This window comes from Eretmochelys imbricata, chromosome 7, assembly GCF_965152235.1.
Source record: "Eretmochelys imbricata isolate rEreImb1 chromosome 7, rEreImb1.hap1, whole genome shotgun sequence".
NCBI lineage: Eukaryota > Metazoa > Chordata > Testudines > Cheloniidae > Eretmochelys > Eretmochelys imbricata.
In genome coordinates, this window is record NC_135578.1 from 16,709,619 (window position 1) to 16,730,273 (window position 20,655).

Genomic DNA, 20,655 nt, shown 5'->3' on the forward strand with positions numbered 1-20,655 from the left:
AAGGCATCTAGAGATGTAAAAATCCACTTTCCATTGAAAATTTATGAAAGACATGTCTGAATCCCCTAGACTGCTTTGAAAATATCAATCAAGAGTTGGTTAAAACCATATTTAATATGATCATTCACATCTGCTAGCCCAGTTTTACTGAAATATTTCAATTTTATGGGATGAAATGTGGCAGTATCAGAGGGTTGAGAAGAATGTCAGCTATGGGTTGCTGAGGCTTCATTGAAAGGCAGTGTATTGGATACAGATTATCTGCTGGCTAGCTAAAGCTAAAAATTGGGGGATCTAGGTGGGGGGAAATGGACACAACCCTGCTGTAGCTGCACCCATCCTGGATTTGACAAGTGCTCCTGTACCAGGATGTATCTGGGCCAGATTATTGTAGTGGACTAGAAGCAGCTATACGTGTAGTCTAATTTTGCAATAGACTGTAGAGTTTTATGGCAAAAAATGTTCTGGATCTGGCAAGACCCAGGTGCTATAAATATATTTTGAATCACTCTTGCACTGGGAAAGTGTCAGAACATGGATTTGTCTGGTTTAGGAGGAGTGGTGAGATGTCTGTGTACTTTGACAATTTAAGGGACGGCACTTAAAAATGATATGCTCCAACAGGCTCCAGGTGCTGGATATGTGGTGTTTTGTGGGGGACAAAGAGGGACTGTGGAGTAGGGATGCATCAGGCTCTGGATTTCTGTCGTGAAATTGGAGCAACTGCACTTCAATTTTGAGGTTACTCTAAAAAACCGAAACCCTACGCGCCAGATGTTTTGGGACCAAATATTAGTAGGATCCAGATACCAGGCATATGTTGTGTTACGGTGGGTTTTTTTCCCATGTGCTGTTGGGCTGAGATACATCAGGGTTCTGATGATTCTCCTAGTGAAGTCGAAGCTGCCATACTTGTATTTTCTTTGAGGCCAAAACTTGCCAAGCCGGATCCAGGTACCAGAAAGAGATGTTTGTGGTGCTGTTATGCCAGGATGCATTATGGTCAAGATTCTGTGTGCAGTAGAAGCAGCTACGCTTCATTACCATTTAGACAGTAGAATGGGGACGGCTGCTGCCAGAAACTGGCAGGATTCAACTATCAGATCCAGGTTTTTTGGTACCAGCACACTTTTTTTTGGTGCCAGGCGGGGAGCAGAGAGCATGGAATCTGCCAGGATCAGGTTTTGGGGTGAGATCTAGCTATTTTTAATGCACTAGCAGCTGCTAGAGGTGCTCTCTGGATAGGCAGTGGAAAGTGGGGCTTGAGGGCCGTAACTGGGCAGCCCTGAGTGCCAGATGCAGGGTGTTTGTGACTAGATCCATCAGGGTCGGGGTTGTGTTTTCTTGGGAAGTAGAAGTGGCTGGGCGTTTCTATTTTCATGGTACTATTTGGGGCCAAAAATCACGAAGATCCAGCAGGGTGGAGCCAGCTATATTCCTTCCCCTCTCACAGCCCCCCTCCTACAAGCTGAAGATACCGAGAGGGCAGGGCACTGGCTGCGCGCTTCCCAGCGGGCGGCGGGGAGGAATTAAACCAAGCGCACGGGTGGAGAGGCTGCAGTAGGCGCTGAGCGCGACCTAGCCCAGCCTCGGGAGCCCCCCAGCCCCATCCCTCCCTCGCTGCCTCCGGTTACCTCAGCCCGCATCTCTGCGTAATGACGCGCCGGGAGAGCCGGGATGGGGAGGGTGAGAGCAGGAGGTGGGGAGAGTGGGAGGAGGAGAGCAGCCGAGCGACCCTTTAAAGCGATAGCAAACCCTTACCTTTCCCCAGTGCTGTGCCGCTGGAGAGGGCGGACGGCAGGAGACGGACCTTCCCACCCCATCCCCTCCCCACCCCACACACCCGCAGGGAATCTCCCCCTCCTCTGCCCATGAAGCCGCAGGGGTGCCCCGCTGGCCACGCCAGGGCATCTGGCCATCGCCCGAGCAGCGGCAGCACCATGATCCGGCTGGGGAGGCTCTTCCATCTCCTGACTTTGATCAAGTTGCCCTGCTGCCTGCTGGAGTTTCTCCTCTCTGCGGTGGCTCACGGGCAGGAGATGTACGCCCCCCACTCCATCCGGATAGAGGGAGACATCACCCTGGGGGGGCTCTTCCCCGTCCACGCCAAAGGACCCACCGGAGTGCCTTGCGGGGACATCAAGAAAGAGAACGGCATCCACCGGCTCGAGGCCATGCTGTACGCGCTGGACCAGATCAACAGCGACCCGGACCTGCTGCCCAACGTGACTCTCGGGGCTCGGATCTTGGACACTTGTTCCAGGGACACCTATGCCTTGGAGCAGTCGCTCACTTTTGTCCAGGCGCTGATCCAGAAGGACACCTCCGACGTGCGGTGCACCAATGGGGAACCACCGGTCTTTGTCAAGCCAGAGAAAGTGGTTGGAGTGATTGGGGCATCTGGAAGTTCAGTGTCCATTATGGTAGCGAACATCTTAAGGCTTTTCCAGGTAGGGGCTCCGGAGTCGTCAGGTTGTTTGGCAGTGGGGGGTGGTGGTGGTGGTGGTGGCTTATTTTGGGTTTGTCATTGAAACGGATGGATTTATTGCTCCCTTCGTCATGTCTACTCTACTGAGGCTTCCCCACTGTACAGGGGTAGCAGGGGCTCGCAGAGTTGCGATGCACTTTTTACACTCTCCATTTTCATTTAGGTGTGTTTTTTTCCCCCTTTAATTCCCCTAAACATCGTTCCACTCCTACCCCCACCTCTCTCTCTTAACAATGCCCCACCCCTCTCTATTCCACCGTGCATGACACTTTCTGGATTTATCGCCCCATTTGCAAGAAGCAATCCGTGGAAAAAAACAAGGCTGTGATTTAAATGGGTTTGCAGTAGAGTGAAATATGGCTCGGCAAACCCGCTTGTAAAAGGCAACAGAACAGGGGCGCGCGCACAAATGGTTTCAAACAGGAAATATGACAGGTTTTTGATGAGGACACATTTTGGGTACCGCAGGTTCCGCCGAACAGCCCCCTGGATTAGTTTAGTATGAGTTACACGGGAATGAGAGTGCACATCGCCGCAACCAAATGCGTGTGTATGTATATAAGAGAGAGAATATGTACATTTTTCATTTGATTTTTCCCCCATTATTTCACTTGCCTTTTAATTTCCACTCCTGTCACCACTTTACAGCTGCAGAAGTCGGTCTGTGTTTAAACATCTTCATCCAGCTAAACAATAAACCATAGTTTGATCTACTTTAAATGACATTTTTCTCTTCCCAGCTGGTAGTAGATAAACCAGAACTCCAGTTCCGAAATCACCTCGTTCTAAGCGAGATTCATATATGGGAGGAAATGCAGTAACCCCTGGGACGGGAGGGATATATTTCAGTAACCCCCCCCCGAAAAACCCAGCCCTTGCAACTGAAACCCTTAAGTCCGTTTCAACCCCGGACTCTTTAAAACCCTGTCCAGACACGTAGCTGGGTAGCGCAGGGAGGATGTAGGGACAGCTCCTGCTGGATTGCTTCAGGCTTTAATTCCTCCTTCAAGTGCTAAAGGATGAGTTGAGAAGACGGATTAAAGGATTGGGGTGTGTGGATTGCTGCAGTGCTTCCTGTTTCTCTCCTCCCCGCTTCATTCAGATCCATGCCCCCGTTATGTGAGTCCCTGCACTGAAATCCCCCTGCATGGGCCCATGCGCTGCTGTATTTAAGGATTCAAAGAGGCAGGTCTCTCCCCAAGTTTTTCCTTCTGGACTTGTATCCAGGCAGTTGCTTTTCTGCCGCCGCTTTGAAATCCCCCCATCTATGCGGCGAAGTGTGGATGGTGCTGGGGGGGGGGGGAAGAGGAGCGATAGCAAGTGATTTGATTAACCTAAAGCACAGCCTCTGCCAAAGAGTTCGGGAAGGGATCGGGCCCAGGGAGCGTCTCCATCATTAGGCGCTGCTTTTGGACAGGAGGCTGGATGATCCCTTTCTCTCTGAATGTGAGAGGGTCGGGGAGGCGAGCGTGAGCGGTCATGGTACTGTGAGCGGCAGGGAGAAAAGCGCAAACCCGAGCTAGGCAGGGAGGGTGGAGCCAAAACGCCAAGCGCAGCAGGACCCGATCATTTTTAGTCCGCTTTGCAAATTGCAACTGTTCGTCCAGGGTGGAGGAGCCGAATCTCCTGGGGGGGGGGGGGAGCTGAGCTCTCGCCGCGCCGAAAGCGGGGGGGCCTAGGCTGCAGGTAGAATAGATGCATCCACTTGTAGCGTGCAGGTTGGCTCACTGAGGCACCTCGCATTGTTTTACGCACCCCCCCCCCCCTCAGCGCCACTTGTATGTATTTTCCCCGTTCTCCTTCGCCCCTGCGTTTTCCAGGTTCAGCCCTCGGAGGGATCGCATTGCATGAGTATCGGTATCGGCCTAGAAGGAGGGCGGGGGTGGCAGAGAGAGATCGTGTGTGTGTGTATGTGTGTGGGGGGTGGATGGGAGTGTAATGCAGAAAGCCTGGCGAGCGCCCACATCGTTCAAAGGCTGTGCCCAGCCAGGCAGAGGGAAAGGGGGCGCGGGGGGCTGTTGGAAAGGGTAGCTCGCCTCTAACCCGGTGCTGATCGCTCCGTGGTTCATAATGGTTTCCATCTCTCTCTCTCTCACACACACACACCCCCCCTCCCCGCCCAAAAGGGAAGCGAGGAAGGCGCCTTCATCAGCCCTCAGGTTCCAGCGGCTGGCTCGGGTTCGGCTGGCGGTCGCCGGCCCATCCCGCCATGGGCGTTGTGTCGGGGGCGATCGCGGCGCTTCCGTGCCAGACGCCTGGGGCTTCCGACGGGGAAGCGTGAAGCGCTGCCAGTGACACCCCCCGCCAGACACATCATTGCTGGTACCGGGGTTTCTCGCGCCCCAGCCCCAGCCCCAGCCCTCCTCACGTTATTTTGCAACAGGCAAGTTTGTTTGTTTGTTTTTGTTTTTTTCCGGCTACAGACGCGGGAACTCCTGGCAAATTCACTTTTCTGTTTCAAGAACTCACGGGGGCTCCTTTCTTGCCATCTGGCTGCCAGGGGCAGTCGTCACCTACAAGGCACAAAGTGAGCCGCTGATCACTGCTGTCCCTGCCCCTCCTCCTCCCCTCCCCGGATTGAGAGTTGGATCATCAGCATCATCATTATTATTATTTTTGCCACACCTTGAAGAACACCGAGGAGCAATTTTTAGTTGAGATTCTCGTCTCCAGCCACCGCCCCCCCCCCTCAAATTTAAGAAGTGGTACAAAATTGGATTTTAACTACAACACAGCATTAAAGCTGCAGATACAACAATAGAACGGCCCTTCGTAGTAACATCAGACCTGGCAGATCACACAACTGGCAGAAATACAAATAACCCGTGTGTGTGTGTCTGTGTGTGTGTGTGTGAGAGAGAGAGAATTAGATCTAGTGGAGGGGTTAATGCATTCAAGGCGTCTTACTGAATTATAACAGGGACTCAGTGAAAAATAAATGATCTCAAGCTACACTACAAATGTGAAACACTTCCTGTGGAGGATGCACATGAGAAAATGCCGAGGTCCTAGTTAAACAGTATTTGCTTTAGGCTTTCACAAGCAACTGTGTCAAAATCAACCAACCTACTTTCTGCATCATTCCAAAGCAAATCTTGGTACTGTGCTCCTTCTATGTAGTGAAACAATGTCCGTAAGATCTCCCGGTTTTGTTATGTAACTGAGTTTGAATGCATGCAATAACATCTAACTTACTCCTACATATTACAATGTATGTCCAGAATAACACAATTCAAGGATACCTTTAATCAAAGCATGCTAAAAACAGGAAGTTCTAAATATTGCTATGTAATTGTACTGACTACATATTTTACAGCGTTCTGCTTTGCTTAAACGGCTCCAATCGCACAGAAATCTATTCTCTCTCTCTCTCTCAATATTTGTTGCATTTCAGAATATCTCATGTAGAGAGGATAGAATGGAAGATGTATATCTAAAAACAGGGTCGGAAGAAGGAAAATAGCCTAAATATGCAAACTAGCATTGGGTGGGGAGTAAGTTTATCTGGGGGGAGGGGAAGGGGGAGGTGGAACTTGTGTCAATTCCCCAAGCATCTTTAACATGTGCACCCAGCACGTACTCCACAGATCACTGTAGGTTTCACCGACCTTGGCAACATTACGGGGGTTATATTTTTAACATGGATGAACGGTTCTTGAACATTTATTTTATGCAGTAAGCACAAACAGGTTTTCCTCAGCATCATGCAGATCAGCTCTTTCTTTCCATCTGTTGAGGCTAGTGCAAAGAAAATTCCACTCATTAACGTTTCCATTTCCCTCACAGTATCTTAGGAGAGAACAGAGGATCTTGTATTGCACCCTTTATATTCAAACCATATGCATGCAGCCTATGCACAACTTGGTGCATATCACCAATGACTCCAGAGAGCTACATTTTGTGGTGTTCTCCCCCCTCGCCCCCAGAAGGAGATTATACATGGAGTGAGGTGAATAAAGGTTAACGATGCAGGTTTCTGTACTGTGCCCTGGCGTCAGCTGTAGAGGTTGGGAACATCACAGATGATACCATCAGGTGCATCAGCTTGGGTAAACAGTGTTTTGAATGCTTCTCACTTTTAATTCATCCTTGCAGTTGCAGGTGCAGGATGCTATTTGGTGAAAAATGATGTGGGTGTATATACACTTGGCAATTAACTTGCTCATTTTCCTTATGTAATTAATAAAGACCTCTCCTTTCTCCCACTTGCATACCACTCTAGAGCTTGTCTACCTGATGAGTTATTCTGGAATAGCTGTTCGTGATTTGTTGGCATCATGGAGTTCACTAACTTGGAAAAAGGGCATTTTTATTCCAGGATAAGAGCATTAAACACACAATGAATAGTTAATCTACGTTAAATTCACCATACCTTACCATGCATTACCAGTTGAGATGGGTTCCTAATCCTGTTATAGTTTTCTTTTTCCACAATCCTGTTAAGGCTTTCTTTTGTTCATGTATATATCCAAATGGTAAGCATGACATCATTAGTTTCTCTTACAGAGCACTGAAGTGTTTACAGAAATGGGAATATATTCAAAAGCATCTAAGGGACTTAAGGGCACAAGTCTCACTGATTTTTCAAAAGGATTGTGCTCCTAAATCCCTTAGTGATTTTGAAAGTCTCCCCCTTTTAGATGACCATTTCCAAAAGAATTAGTATTGGTAAGGACAGTTCATCTATCACTGATTTACACCATCATTAGAACGATAGTATGAGTAGACTGGATATTTTATATTTAGGATACTATGAGCTGTATTCTTATTCCAGATCCAAGCACAGATCCCTCAGAAGTCCAAAAGCAGCATGAACATATTGGGCTAATATGCTCATTCTGATGAAGGGAAGCTCTCTCAGGGAAAGAGAGAGTGATGCACTAGTCAAAATTGGGTCACTACACTCCCTTTGAATCATGCATGGAGATGGATCGTAGTCAGGCACGGGGAATAAAGGCAGTACACGTCCCATAAAACTACATCCTTCTATGATTTCTCATGCCAAATTCTGAGTGAAGTTTTGAGAAATGCAATCAGTTGCTCTCACACAAATGTAGCCATTAAAGGAGGCTGGATTTGTCATTAAGGCAGTGGACTGGAATTTAGATCTGGGTTCATTTGATGGCTTTCCACAGCCTTCCTAGGTGACCTTGGGCTAGGGAAAAATGTTCAAAAGTGCTGAGGTCCCATTTTCAACAGTGACTTAGGAACAGAGGAGTCTAAGAGTCATTCAAAGTCGGTATGTCTTAAGAGACTAAGTGCCTAAATCACTTTTTGAAAATGGGGTACTGGCTCCTAAATCACTTAGGCACTTTTGAAGGTGTTAGTCTCTGCACTTTGGATTCCCTCTGTCTAGTGAATATAAAATACTTCCTTTCTCTCTGTGTAATGTCTTTCTATATTGTAAGGTTTTTTGGGGTTGGCATTGTCTCTTACTGTGTGACTGTGCCTGGCACAATGGGTCCCTTATCTTTGGTAGGGACAGTAAACATTAATATCATATAAGATTTAGTAAACTTTGGACAATAATTGAATGGGTATACCTGATGCGGGGAATGTAAATATAAGTGCATATGTTAAATATGTCCTATTGATTTTGGACTAAAATTCTGTTAGGAAATGCCAATAAAGATTATGGCAATTGTAAATTAAACTTCCAGTTTAAAAATAAAATAGGATCAGTTTGGAAAACTGTTTTGAAATGCATCATGAATTTCAAAACAGTGTTTTTATTTACACTTTATGTTGTATTACAACACTACTATTAGTCCTAATGGTACAAGGTAATATAATTTATTTCATTATGAATGTAGTGTCCATGAAAGTCAGTAACTATGTTGAAAAAATTACTAAATATTTTCACTAAATATGTAAAATGGATAATGAAATTATGTAGCATGGGGAAATCAACACTTTCTTTAAAACACATTGTAAAAATAACTTCTCTTAGAATCCACAAACATACTTAAAATTTTGAACTAAATTGTTGCCTTAGCTTCTGTCTTCAGCAAGTATAATTCCTGGTCAATAGACAGTTTTCTTTATCTAAATATCATCTTTCCTTACCCATATTAATTCTTTTGGAAATGGTCATCTAAAAGGGGGAGACTTTCAAAATCACTAAGGGATTTAGGAGCACAATCCTTTTGAAAATCAGTGAGACTTGTTCCCCTAAATCCCTTAGATGCTTTTGAATATATTCCCATTTCTGTAAACACGTCAGTGCTCTGTAAGAGAGACCAATGTTTTCATGCTTACCATTTGGATATATACATGAACAAAAGAAAGCCTTAACAGGATTGTGGGAAAGGAAAGCTATAACAGGGTAGGAACGCATCTCAACTGGAATACTAAGGTGAAAGTGGGTAAGGTAGGAAGGGTCATTTTAATTTATTAGATTTTTTCTTTTTCTTTTTTGAAGTAAAAGTATTAAGCATCAGAATAACTTGTCACACAGTGCCTGAATCAAAGCCTCGTAAAGTCAATAGAAGTCTTTTCCAGTGGAGTTTGGATCAGGCCTATGGCAACTTCCACGGTGTCTGTCCCTCTTCTGCTCTTTCCCCTTCATCTAACTGCTGCTTTGTGATATTATCACTGGTTTAAGAATTGTGGATGATAGGTTCAGAGAGAGCCATCAAAAATGGAAGAGAAATCTAAAAGCAACTTACTCCTTGGAAAACTGGCAGTGGCTCTGCATGAACGAGATAGGGTTGGAGGCTCTGCAGCTTTTGGGTGGATGCGGCTGGAACTAGGGAAGAACCACTCTGTTCATTATGAGCTCTTGGCATGTGCGAAGTAATGGTGACCCAGTCAGGGAGTTCCTATTGTATGTTTGCTGCCCCCCTCCTGAACAGGTGGGAAAACCGTGGTATAATGGCTCCTTAAGGAGTTCTGGGGATTAAGTGGAAGGGACTGGCCCTTTGAAGAACATGCTAATCTTCCAGACAATTTCCCCTCTGATATTGAAGCATCTGTGTGGTTTGGAAAGATGATTCCTATGTTTGTTTTAAATTAGATTGTATAGTGCCTGTTTAATGTGCTTTCACAAAGCCCCTTGCACCTATTGCTAAGGTATTTAGAACTTCACAAATTGAGACTGAGTTTTCCTTCATATCTTTGCTTTTCTCGTCGTTTCCAGTGGGGAAACATGATATTGGTCCATACACTTTGATCCTGAAATCAGATCTGCACAGGGGGAGCCCTGCATGCATGCAGAGTCCCATCTGATTGGATCTGAGTTAACAATACAAATAATATGCCAAATTACTAATTTGAATGAATCTACTGGATTATGCATTCTTCAGGGCAGGGACGGAATCATCCTCTGACTGGAAAGTACCTAGCCTATTTTTAATCAACATTTTTTTTGGAATCCTGCTCAGAAGTCTTTCCAGACATTTTTGTAAAGGAGATAATTCAATAACTTCAAAACTACTTCAATAAAGTTTTGAGTATTGTAAAATTTTCATTTTTTGACTAAACCATGAAAATGTTTTAGTTTTAAAGCCCGTGAAATGGAATCAAATTCAACATCTTGCCATTTTTCACCGAATTGTGTTCTCATTTTTCAACAAGCTATGTTCTCCGTCTTAAGTGCTTTTCCTTGTTTTTATTGTTCTACCTAAATAATTTTAACAAGGTGAGGTAATGAACATATTTTACTCTATTATTGTTTACTCTGTTTTTCTAGGTGCTGTACAGAGTAAAAGACAATCCTTGCCCCCAAAGAGTTGGCAATCTTGGATGCCAAGTTACAGGTGGATGAAATTAACAGATGGGACAGAGTTTAGGGTCAGAGTAACATGAACATATTTTTTCATAGACTAGCTATGTGCAATATTTTGGCACGAACGCTTATTTTGTTGTTAATAGAGTCAAAGAAGCATATCAGTAGCAGTAGTTTCAGCTAGCCCCCAGCATAGCAGTTGTCAGCTGACAGCCATTTGTAGACTTCATGGTACAAACAAGTCTTTAGAAGGGATTTGGGGGAAGATATGGTAGTGGCTTTAGAGGATTTTTTTTCAGGGGGCGACATTGCATGTATAAGGGGTGGCATGGAAGAAAGGTGATGGTGCTTGCAGGAGAAAAGGTTAAGCAGTTGATTAAGGCTGACATAATTGGCAGAGTCAGGGCATCCATTGATGATGGAGATGTGGGAATTAAAAGGTAGCAGTTCATTCAGTGAAAATATATATTCAGCAAACAAAATTGTGCAATTTCTTCACTTCAAAGAATACATTGGTAAAGTGACCAATTTGAAATGTCATGTAAACAGGAGTCATTTTAAAACATTAATTTTCATAAAGAATATTCACATTTTGAGCCCCACAATGCCAACAGTATAAAACTACATAACACATTTCATATTTTATCTGAGTAATCAGTTTTGCCTGAAGGCATTAAAACCTTCCAACACAATACACTGAATCATATCAGATGCCACTATTTCTATTGTTAGTATATGCAAATTAATCTCAACATGACAATATAAAGTATCCCAGGGATAGGAATATGATGAATTTGATCATAATATTGGAAGATCTGAAGCATGTAATTAGAGCAATTTGAATAGCAAGGTATTCAATAAATTCACAGTAATAGGACAGAGGGTAGGCATTCTGGGCAAAGTGATTTTCCTCACAAAATTCTATACTGGTTTCATAATAACAGATTCTGCTCTGTTACATTGGTGTAAATCTGGACTGATTCCTCTGAAGGCAACAGTTACACTGGTGAAAATCCAGAGTAACAGGGAGGAGGGGGAAGGTCATAGCGTCACATAGGCCCTAATCCTGCAAAGACTTAATCACATGGTTGACTTTAAGCATGAGTTAGTCCCATTCAGTTTGTGAGACTACTCATTTGCATAGCATTAAGCATGTGAGTAAGTCGTTTCAGGTTCTGATCCTTATGCGGAATTGTGAACACACTCCACTCAAAACTCTGGCCCCTCCATGCTAGGTAAAGGGGGTGGAGCAGCATAAAGGGGCTCTGAAAGTCCTGGTTCCAGCTGAGCAAGGATCCCCCAGTGCAGGAGCTATGAAAGGCAGCCATATAGACTGTTTTCTGAAGACCTCCTTGTAAGTCCTGGCACAGGGAACTAGGAGGTGGGGAGGAGAGTGTCAAGGGCACTCACAAGCAGTGCTGTGGAGATCCTGAGGAGCCTGAGGAAGCTGCTGTAAGTTAGTTAGCTCTTTAGCAGTATCTAAATTATGACAGGGACCAGCCCCTGGAGCAGTTTAGAATGTGGAACGTGTAAAGGTGACTTTGTCCTTCCTCCCTCTGGGTTGCATGTGACCTGCTGGGCATCTTAGAGACCCAGCACAGAATCTCTCCCATAAATCTTAGTTGTGTGGAGCAACTCTTTCTATTTCAAAGCCATTCTCTTCGTCCACACAACTGTGCTCACATCTTGCAGATACTAGCAGGAAGGTCTTTTGTTCTGAAAGAGATAGGGAGAAAAGGTGACTTTGTGGCTGAACTGGGGCTAGAAAAAGATTCAAACTGACTGATTTCAAAAATAACAGGCTTGGGTTAGAAGTTCCTCCTCTCTGAAACCCCCTCTGCTCTCAGACAGGCCTTTAATGTCTACTGCGGTTCTGAGTCTCCATGAAGTAACGCAGAATCTTTGCACAGATGGTACAGCCCAAGCTCGCTGAGGCTGGGCTTCCATGACCTATTTTATTTTGTAACTCAGGGACTATTGAGCATGTTAGCACTTGTGTGAGGTTGTGATGTCAAGGCTTGTGAGTGTTGTGCTTTATAATTACAAAACCTGATAGACACCAACGCACATGTGTATTGTGATCTGACACCAGCTAGTCTGTCCATATCCTTAGCGTGCGTGTTTGACTGGGAGAAATTTGCTTCCTAAAACTAGGCTGATACAGAATGGTAGCGAGGTCATCAGTTTTGGGGCCATCTCTCAATTCTTCTGAGGGTCAGCACTTCCTTTGATATCTTCCTTGATGTTTAACGTTAAATTTTTAAATAGACTCTAACTGCTGCAGCAGCACACTACCAGACTCTTCTCTAACGTAGCGTGGCTTATAGTTTGACCATTGATACTTTTGCTGTGTCATTTTCAGGTCACTAAGGCAAGGATTAGCATATTATGTTAAGGCATGTGTTGCAAAGGGAGTATTTAGTGACTTTCTGGATGAAGGGGCATTACAAGCAAAATTCTTTGGAGTATTTTAAAATGAATACTTAATTATGCGTGCGCACACACACACAAAAAGCAAGCTCTCGTAGTGCTCTTACTTAAAGATTACCTTTCTCCTTGTGTTGTGATCATCTGAGGCACTTGAATTAACAGGCTTCTGATTTAAATGGGAAGGGAGCTGTGGCTTTAGCAGGAGACGCTTGGTTCTGAAACTCATTCCCCCTGTTTGCTGTGACAGATAACATCTCTTAGCCCTTGCTGTGTGCCCTAAATGGTAAGTTCTCTCCAAGGGTAGAGTAAGTGGGTGGGAAGATTGTTTTGGGAGTTAGAAAGGTATTTCTGTTTATCTAGCTACACTTACGCTGTTGTAAGATGCATACTTGTGGCTGTAAAGACAAGGTGGGCAATCTATTTTATTGTGCCAACAGAAGTTGGTGAGAGACAAGCTTACAGAGAGCCCTTCTTGAGGTCTGGGAAATGTACTCTGTGTCACAGCTAAATGCAATGTGGAATGAATTGTTTGGCATAAGTAGTTAACACACACTTCAGGGGACTGTTGAAGGTGAAGTGGCCTGTTTACACACACCCCTGTTCCTCCTCCCCCCTCCCCCCGTCATGGGAGGGGGGGACGAAAAAGATGCAAGATGCAGTTAATGGTTTATAGATTGGATTCATGGCTTGCTACAGCAGTTTCTTTATTCAATCCATGAATTTGTCATTTTAGCAGAGTTATGAATTTAAGCTCCCAGACTTGTGTTGTGCAGGTTTCCTTTGAGGACTGAGAGGTTGGATATAGTGATGGCTTTGTGAGAAGTGTTCACTCTCAGGTGATACAGTTGTGATAGGCATGTGTAGAACCCATGGATTTCAAAAGGGGTGTTGTTGGGGTGGTGGGTGTTGATCATCATAGCAGTAGAGATCTCTACAGGTTCTGGTGGGGGCTGGTGCCTCTGAGTTGGTGGTCTTGGTCTGTGGAGAGCTTTTCGATAAGCTCATGAGAGGTTAGAGGGTTGTTTGAAGGCCTCATCCAACTTGTATTTCTCATATCCTGGGAACAACACTGAATACTTGTGGCTAGCATTTTGGTTTTTGTTAACAAATTGAAGGAAATTTGAGCCAGAAGCCTTATTAAAAAACGCAGTCAATTGTGAACTGAGTGAGCAGACAACAGGCAAACAGAGGGAGTTCACCTAGGGGAGATCCCACCGAGGTGTGTTTTATGGTTTTTTTTGCCTTTCAGGCTTCTGTGAGCAGTAAATGCAACATCTGAAGAGGCTCTTAGAAGGAAGACAATATGGATAGTGAGTGATCCGCTGTTGTGACCTGCATAGGATGTGCCATGTTTGTCTTTCTCTCAAAGGACAAAAGTGACTTCGTCTGTACAAAGTACAAGCTGGTCTCCATATTGGAAGAGCAGGTTAAAGGACTAGATACTCAAGTATCAACCTGTATTGCATCAGAGAAAATGAAGATTTTCTGGATAGAAGTCAGCGTTTGGTACTGCAGGCACAGCATGCTGAAGAATCAGAGGGCAGTGCAGAACAGGGAAGAAAATTGGCAGCATGTGACCTCCAGAAGAAGAAGAAAGAGGAGAACCACAATGCAGATAGAGGTAAGAAACCATTTTCAGGCTCTCTGCACAGGTACTATGGCAGAGAATGGTTTGGAAGATTTATCTGCGGGAAAGGATCAGAAGGAGACTCCACTGACCAGAAGGCATGGGATGCATTGTTCTAGGGATGGGGTTTCCATGACCACCACTTCCAAGAGGGGGAGATGGCTGGTGGTGGCCAGGGACTCCTTCCTAAGGGGGACGGAGTCATCCGTCTGCTGTCTAGACCAGGAAACTCGAAGTGTGCTGCTTGTCTGGAGCTAGAATTCAGGATCTGATGGAGTCTCTGCCGAGGAAGCCCTCAGACTGCTACCCCTTCCTACTTCTCCACATGTGCACCAATGATACTGCCAAGAATGACTTTGAGTGGGTCACGGCAGACTGTGTCTCTGGGAAGAAGGTTAAAGGAGATTGAGGTGCGAGTCGTGTTCTTGTCCATCCTCTCTGTTGAAGGAAAAGGCCCAGGTAGGACCATCGAATTGTGGAAGTAAATGTGTGGTTACACAGGTGGTGTCGGAGAGAAGGCTTTGGATTCTTCAACCATGGGATGTTCTTCCAGGAAGAAGGATTGCTAGGAAGAGATGGGATCTACCTAATGAAGACAGGGAAGAGCATCTTCGCAGGCAGGCTTGCTAATTTAGTGAGGAGGGCTTTAAACTAGGTTCACCGGGTGATAGAGACTTATTCTCTGAGGTAAGTGGGGAAGTGGGATAACAGGAGGAAACATAATGAGGAGGGCGCAAGAAGTGAGGCCTCCTGATTCATAGTGAGAAAGAAGGGCAATTGGCTAATTATCTTAGGTGCCCGTACACAAAGCCTGGGAAAGAAGCAGAAGGAACTGAAGTCCTGGCACAGTCAAGGAACTATGATGTGATTGGAATAACAAACTTGGTGGGGTAACTCACGTGACTGGAGCACGGTCATGGATGGATATAAGCTGTTCAGGAAGGACAGGCGAGGGAGAAAAGGTGGAGGAGTTGCACTGTAAGTAAGAGCAGTATGATTGCTCAGAGCTCTAATATGAAACTGGAGAAAAGCCTGTTGAGAATCTTTGGGTTAAGTTTTAGAGGCGAGAGCACCAAATGTGATGTCATGGTGAGCATCTTCTATAGACCACTAGACCAGAAGGATGAGATAGACAAGGCTTTCTTCGGACAACTAACAAGTTTTCACATCACAGGCCCTGGTTCTTGTGGGAGACTTAAATCATAGAAGATTAGGGTTGGAAGAGAAGTCAGGAGGTCATCTAGTCCAACCCTCTGCCCAAAGCAGGACCAACCCCAACTAAATCATCCCAGCCAGGGCATTGTCAAGCCGGGCCTTAAAACCTCCAAGGATGGAGATTCCACCACCTCCCTAGGTAAACCATTCCAGTGCTTCACCACTCTCCTAGTGAAACAGGTTTCAGAGTAGCAGCCGTGTTAGTCTATATCCACAAAAAGAAAAGGAGTACTTGTGACACCTTAGAGACTAACAAATATATTTGAGCGTAAGCTTTCATGAGCTACAGCTCACTTCATCAGATGCATCCCGGACGATTTAAAAAAGGCAAATATAGTGTCCATCTTTAAAAAAGGGAAAAGGAGAATCCAGGGAACTACAATCCCTGGAAAAATCATGGAGCAGGTGCTCAAGGAATCCATGTTGAAGCACTTGGAGGAGAGGAAGGTGATCAGGAACAGTCAAAATGGATTCACCAAGGGTAAGTCATGCCTGACCAACCTGATTGCCTTCTGTGATGAGAAAACTGACTCTGTGGATATGGGGAAAGCAGTGGATGTGATATATCTCAACTTTAGCAAAGCTTTTGATACGGTCTCTCACAGTATTCTTGCCAGCAAGTTAAAGAAGTATGGATTGGATGAATGGATTATAAAGTGGATAGAAAGCTGGCTAGATTGTCAGGCTCAATGGGTAGTGATCAATGGCTCGATGCCTAGTTGGCAGCTGGTATCAAGCAGGGTGCCTCAGGGGTTGGTTCTCGGGCAGGTTTTGTTCAACATCTTCGTTAATGATCTGGATGATGGGGTGCATTGCACCTCAGCAAGTTTGCGGATGACACTAAGCTGGGGGTGTAGAGGAAGATACCCTGGAGGGTAGGGATAGGCTCCAGAGTGACCTATACAAATTGGAGGATTGGGCCAAAAGAAATCTGAGGTTCAACAAGGACAAGTGCAGAGTCCTGCACTTAGGATGGAGGGATCCCATGCACTGCTACAGGCTGTGGACCGACTGGCTAAGCAGCAGTTCTGCAGAAAAGGACCTGGGGATTACAGGGGAAGAGAAGCTGGATATGAATCAACAGTGTGACCTTGGTGCCAAGAAGGCTAACTGCATATTGGGCTGCATTAGTAGGAGCATTGCCAGCAGATCAAGGGAAGTGATTATTCCCCTCTATTTGGTGCTGGTGAGGTTACATGTGGAGTATTGTGTCCAGTTTTGGGTCCCCCAATTCAGAAAGGATGTGGACAAATTGGAGAAAGTCCAGTGGAGGGCAATGAAAATGATTAGGGGGCTGGGACACATGACTTATGAGGAGAGGCTGAGGGAACGAGGCTTATTTAGTCTGCAGAAGAGAAGAGTGGTGGTGGGGGGGAGGATTTGACAGCAGCATTCAACTACCTGAAGTGGGGTTCCAAAGAGGATGGACCTATGTTGTTCTTAGTGGTGGCAAATGACAGAACAAGGAGCGATGGTCTCAAGTTGCAGTGGGAGAGGTCTAGGTAGGATATAAGGAAAAACTATTCCACTAGGAGCGTGGTGAAGCACTGGAATGGGTTACCTAGGGAGGTGGTGGAATCCCCATCTTTAAAGATTTTTAAGGCCCAGCTTGACAAAGCCCTGGCTGGGATGATTTAGTTGGGATTGGCCCTGCTTTGAGCCAGGGGGTTGGATTAAGTGACCTCCTGACTTCTCTTACAATCCTAATTTTCTATGATAAATGAAAAATATATAGAACAAGTGAAGTGAAATAAATAAAATGGTAAGTTGACGTGTGTTAATGGTTAGTTAAAGGATAGCACTAACGAGGTCACTCATAGAAATAAGGCTGGGGAGCCAGTAAGAGCCCCTCCCTAATTCTCTGAATGAAGATCTGGATTCTGAGTGTGGAGGAGAGAGCAGAGTCTGTAAGTCCCCCGTTGGCATGTTGGCAAGGATGGAATGGACAGGAGGTTGGCTATAGCTCTGTTTTCCCAATGTACCAATCAGCCTAGTTGGGCCAGCACAAGGTGAGAAGTAAATTAGTGTTCTGTGAAGGGTGTGTCAATTTACTCTTGCTCCGGGGAACAAAGACACAGGGCGGATGTGATTCAGAATCACAGTTCCTTCTCCTTCTCCTGAGATGGTGCAGCTGCACATCACCCCTAACACAGGGATAAATATGTATGGACATATCATATACGTGTTACATACATAACATTATATACACATCTGTAGCCATATTGAGAGGAAATCTATGCTTTTATATAGTACTCTTTTATTTCAAAGTACTTTATGTACTGTAAAAAGCACCAGGGGATCTTTCTTCACAAATGGCCAGAACCTCAGTTTTACACTGGGTCTGGAAGATGCCATGTAATGCTATCTATCACCTTTCTATGGCATTGATTTCATGCTGACCTGGGGTATGGCTACACTGCAGCTGTAGGTGTAGTTTCCAGCGTGAGCAGACGTGTTCATTACCTCTGACTGAGCTAGTTCACTAAAAAATAAGTGTGCCCATGGTGGCGTGTGTCAAGGGATGGGCTAACTGCTGTGAATATAATCCCATCTGTGTCCCTGGGTAGGTACTTGGGTAGCTAACCCTTCCCAAATGTGGCTACACTTCTATATGTAATGTGCTAGCTAGATCAAAGCTAATGATCGTATGTCTTCCCGAGCAGGAAATTATACCTCCAACGAGTGTGCAGATGTTCCTTTGGAGAGAAGTGTGCAATTCGTGGGTGTCCTTTGACACCTCATTTGCATCTGAGAATGGTCGGTATGACTGCACATAAAAGCCATAGCAGTAGCTTTAAAATATTGTTCCTCTGATGTGTTTGGATTGGTCTCTTAGACGTAAGATGAGTAAAACAAATCAATCTGTTTTGAGCTGTATTCTAGTTCTGCTCCACTGTATGATTATTTCATTTCTCTCTCTCTTCCCCCCCCCACCCCCTTAAAATAAATTTCAGATGAACTAAGGTAGATTTTATAATCTGATTAAAGACAGCTTCACTCTAATTTTAAGACAAGACCATTTGGAAGACACTTATCAGTGCAGTACCTAAATTCAAAAGTCAGCTGCTGGCTCATTGGCTTACTGATTCCTGAGATGTCTGTCTGTCTGTCTGTCTCTCTCTCTGTAGATGTTATATCAGGCCTCAGAAGAGCCAAAAAATTGACAGCAGGTACCCGTTAAAAGGTGGAGATGGTGCCAAACGGCTAGAAAATGTGGAGAAATGTACATCGTGATCACACTCATTTTGTTACTCTGTACAAATTACCTTACTGTATTGAGCAAGGGAGCGCTTTGCCACAGAGTCTATACAAATGACCATGCAGCCATAAAATAGAAGTGATCCTCCTGACTGAAACCCAGCCACTGGTTATAAAGTAACGAGAAGAAGTTTGTAAAATGCTGGCATGAGAAGTTCTCAGTCACTGTATTAAAAGGTTTCACCAGGCGAATGCTGCTTTCTTGAACTGGTAGAATAAGCATGCTTAAAGTGAGTCCTCTCATTTTTGGCCAAATCTTAAAGAATAGATTTTAAGAGGTTTTTATAGATTCACAAATGCTGGCTTTTCAGCTGTGGGTTTAATACCAGCTGGCAGCTGAGAAATGCCCATTTGATCAAAAACGTTAAGCTGAAGTTGAACTGAAAAATTACTAAGCCACTGTGGTCCAAGCTCTGCTCTCAGTAATGGTGACAAATCTATATTCACTGCTAACTTCATCAGAGGGAGTCCACTGGCACTGTTAACAGCAGAATTTGGCCCTGTTGAAAAAGCAGCACTAAAGCACTCAATGTTTGCAGCACATGTGAGTGGTGAGTGCCTATTTATCAGACTCAAATAGTCTTTACTCCTGTTAGCACTGCAGAGTGCATATGTTGTAAAATAGGTTGGGATTCTATTGTCTTTTGCATCACTAAATACTATTTTAAAAGTCAAAGGATGGCTTTTCCAGCTAGCTCTGAAAACTCAACCCACAATCTGAAACTCAGCTGTGAGCAGCCTCTGCCACCATTGACAGCGACAAAGATTTTGCAAGTTTTGGGTCTGGAAATAATGGTGAAAGAAGGGGTGTGGAACCCCACGTGATTATTACAGGAGCAGTTTCTTGATGCAGCCACATATGGGCACTAACCCTGAAGTCCTTACCAGGTGAAAATAAATAATGGATCTAAATCCTAATGCATTAGGGGACACAAGCCTTAAAGATAGGGGAAATTTCTTTCTAACCCACATGTGTAGATTGCCCGGCATCTTTGCTGGAAGCAGCTGGTACTGGCTGCTATCAGTGAGAAAATTGTAAACCAAATGGAGCATTGGTCTGATCTATTGTTCCAATGCTCCAAACCTCCTGTTTGCTGGAGTAACAACATCAAGACTCAGTCCCTATTAACTAGCTAAGCCAGATAAAGATTGCTTCTATTATCCCCATAGGGACTATAGAATTCTGGGTTTAATATAATTTAAATCTAGTGCTGCTTAATTTTCACTTAGTTTTTTTTTTAATGAGTAAAAAAAGTCAGAAAACCTAAGCCTTCAAAAGTCATTAAGTTTGGAGTTGAGGTATTTTACTCAACACATCCAGTTTTTACCTAGTTATTATGGTACATTATCTAGGTACCATATGCATTATGCAGCATTGCCCATGGTTAGTCCTAACCTTTAAATATTACTTAACATAAGATGTTTGGTCAGTATATTTTTTCTTTGATCTTGCTTCTGGTGTCATTTGAAGTCAATGTATGTTTTGCTGTTGACTGCAAGCATTATAATCACAAGATTCTTCCGGCAACATCTATTCTGTTGTGGTTGTTCTCTTCTATTTCATGCCATTAATGCTCAACATTAAAAAAGCCATTCCAGGGTAAGAGAAGTCATTCTTATTGAGTAATAAAATTATCTGCAACTCTTTTGATTATTCTATTTCCACTTGGCTTTAGAAATAAAAGGCAGCAATAATAAACATGGAAGCAAACCTGTTTACAATATTAAAACATCACAAGCCAAGTTGTTCAAGAACCACTATTCACATCTGTTTTCAGATATTTTTGGTTAACCTGTAAGGTTGAACCCACCACTATAGAGAGGGCCTGCATAAATATGAAGCCCCAAATATGAAAAGTATGTGGCACTTAACACCTGCAAAACCTTCTTTGGTGGATTTCACTGCTTAGC

At 44.4% G+C, this 20,655-nt stretch overlaps 1 protein-coding gene across 1 annotated transcript in view; it reads left to right on the forward strand.

The window, feature by feature from the left end:
- Nucleotides 1-1,871: 1,871 nt before the first annotated feature.
- Nucleotides 1,872-20,655, forward strand: part of GRM7 (glutamate metabotropic receptor 7) — a 489,509-nt gene continuing 470,725 nt past the window's right edge. The window contains exon 1 of the mRNA XM_077821561.1: nt 1,872-2,450. Within this exon, the coding sequence (XP_077677687.1) occupies nt 1,872-2,450 (579 nt within the window). The remainder of the gene's footprint in view (nt 2,451-20,655) is intronic.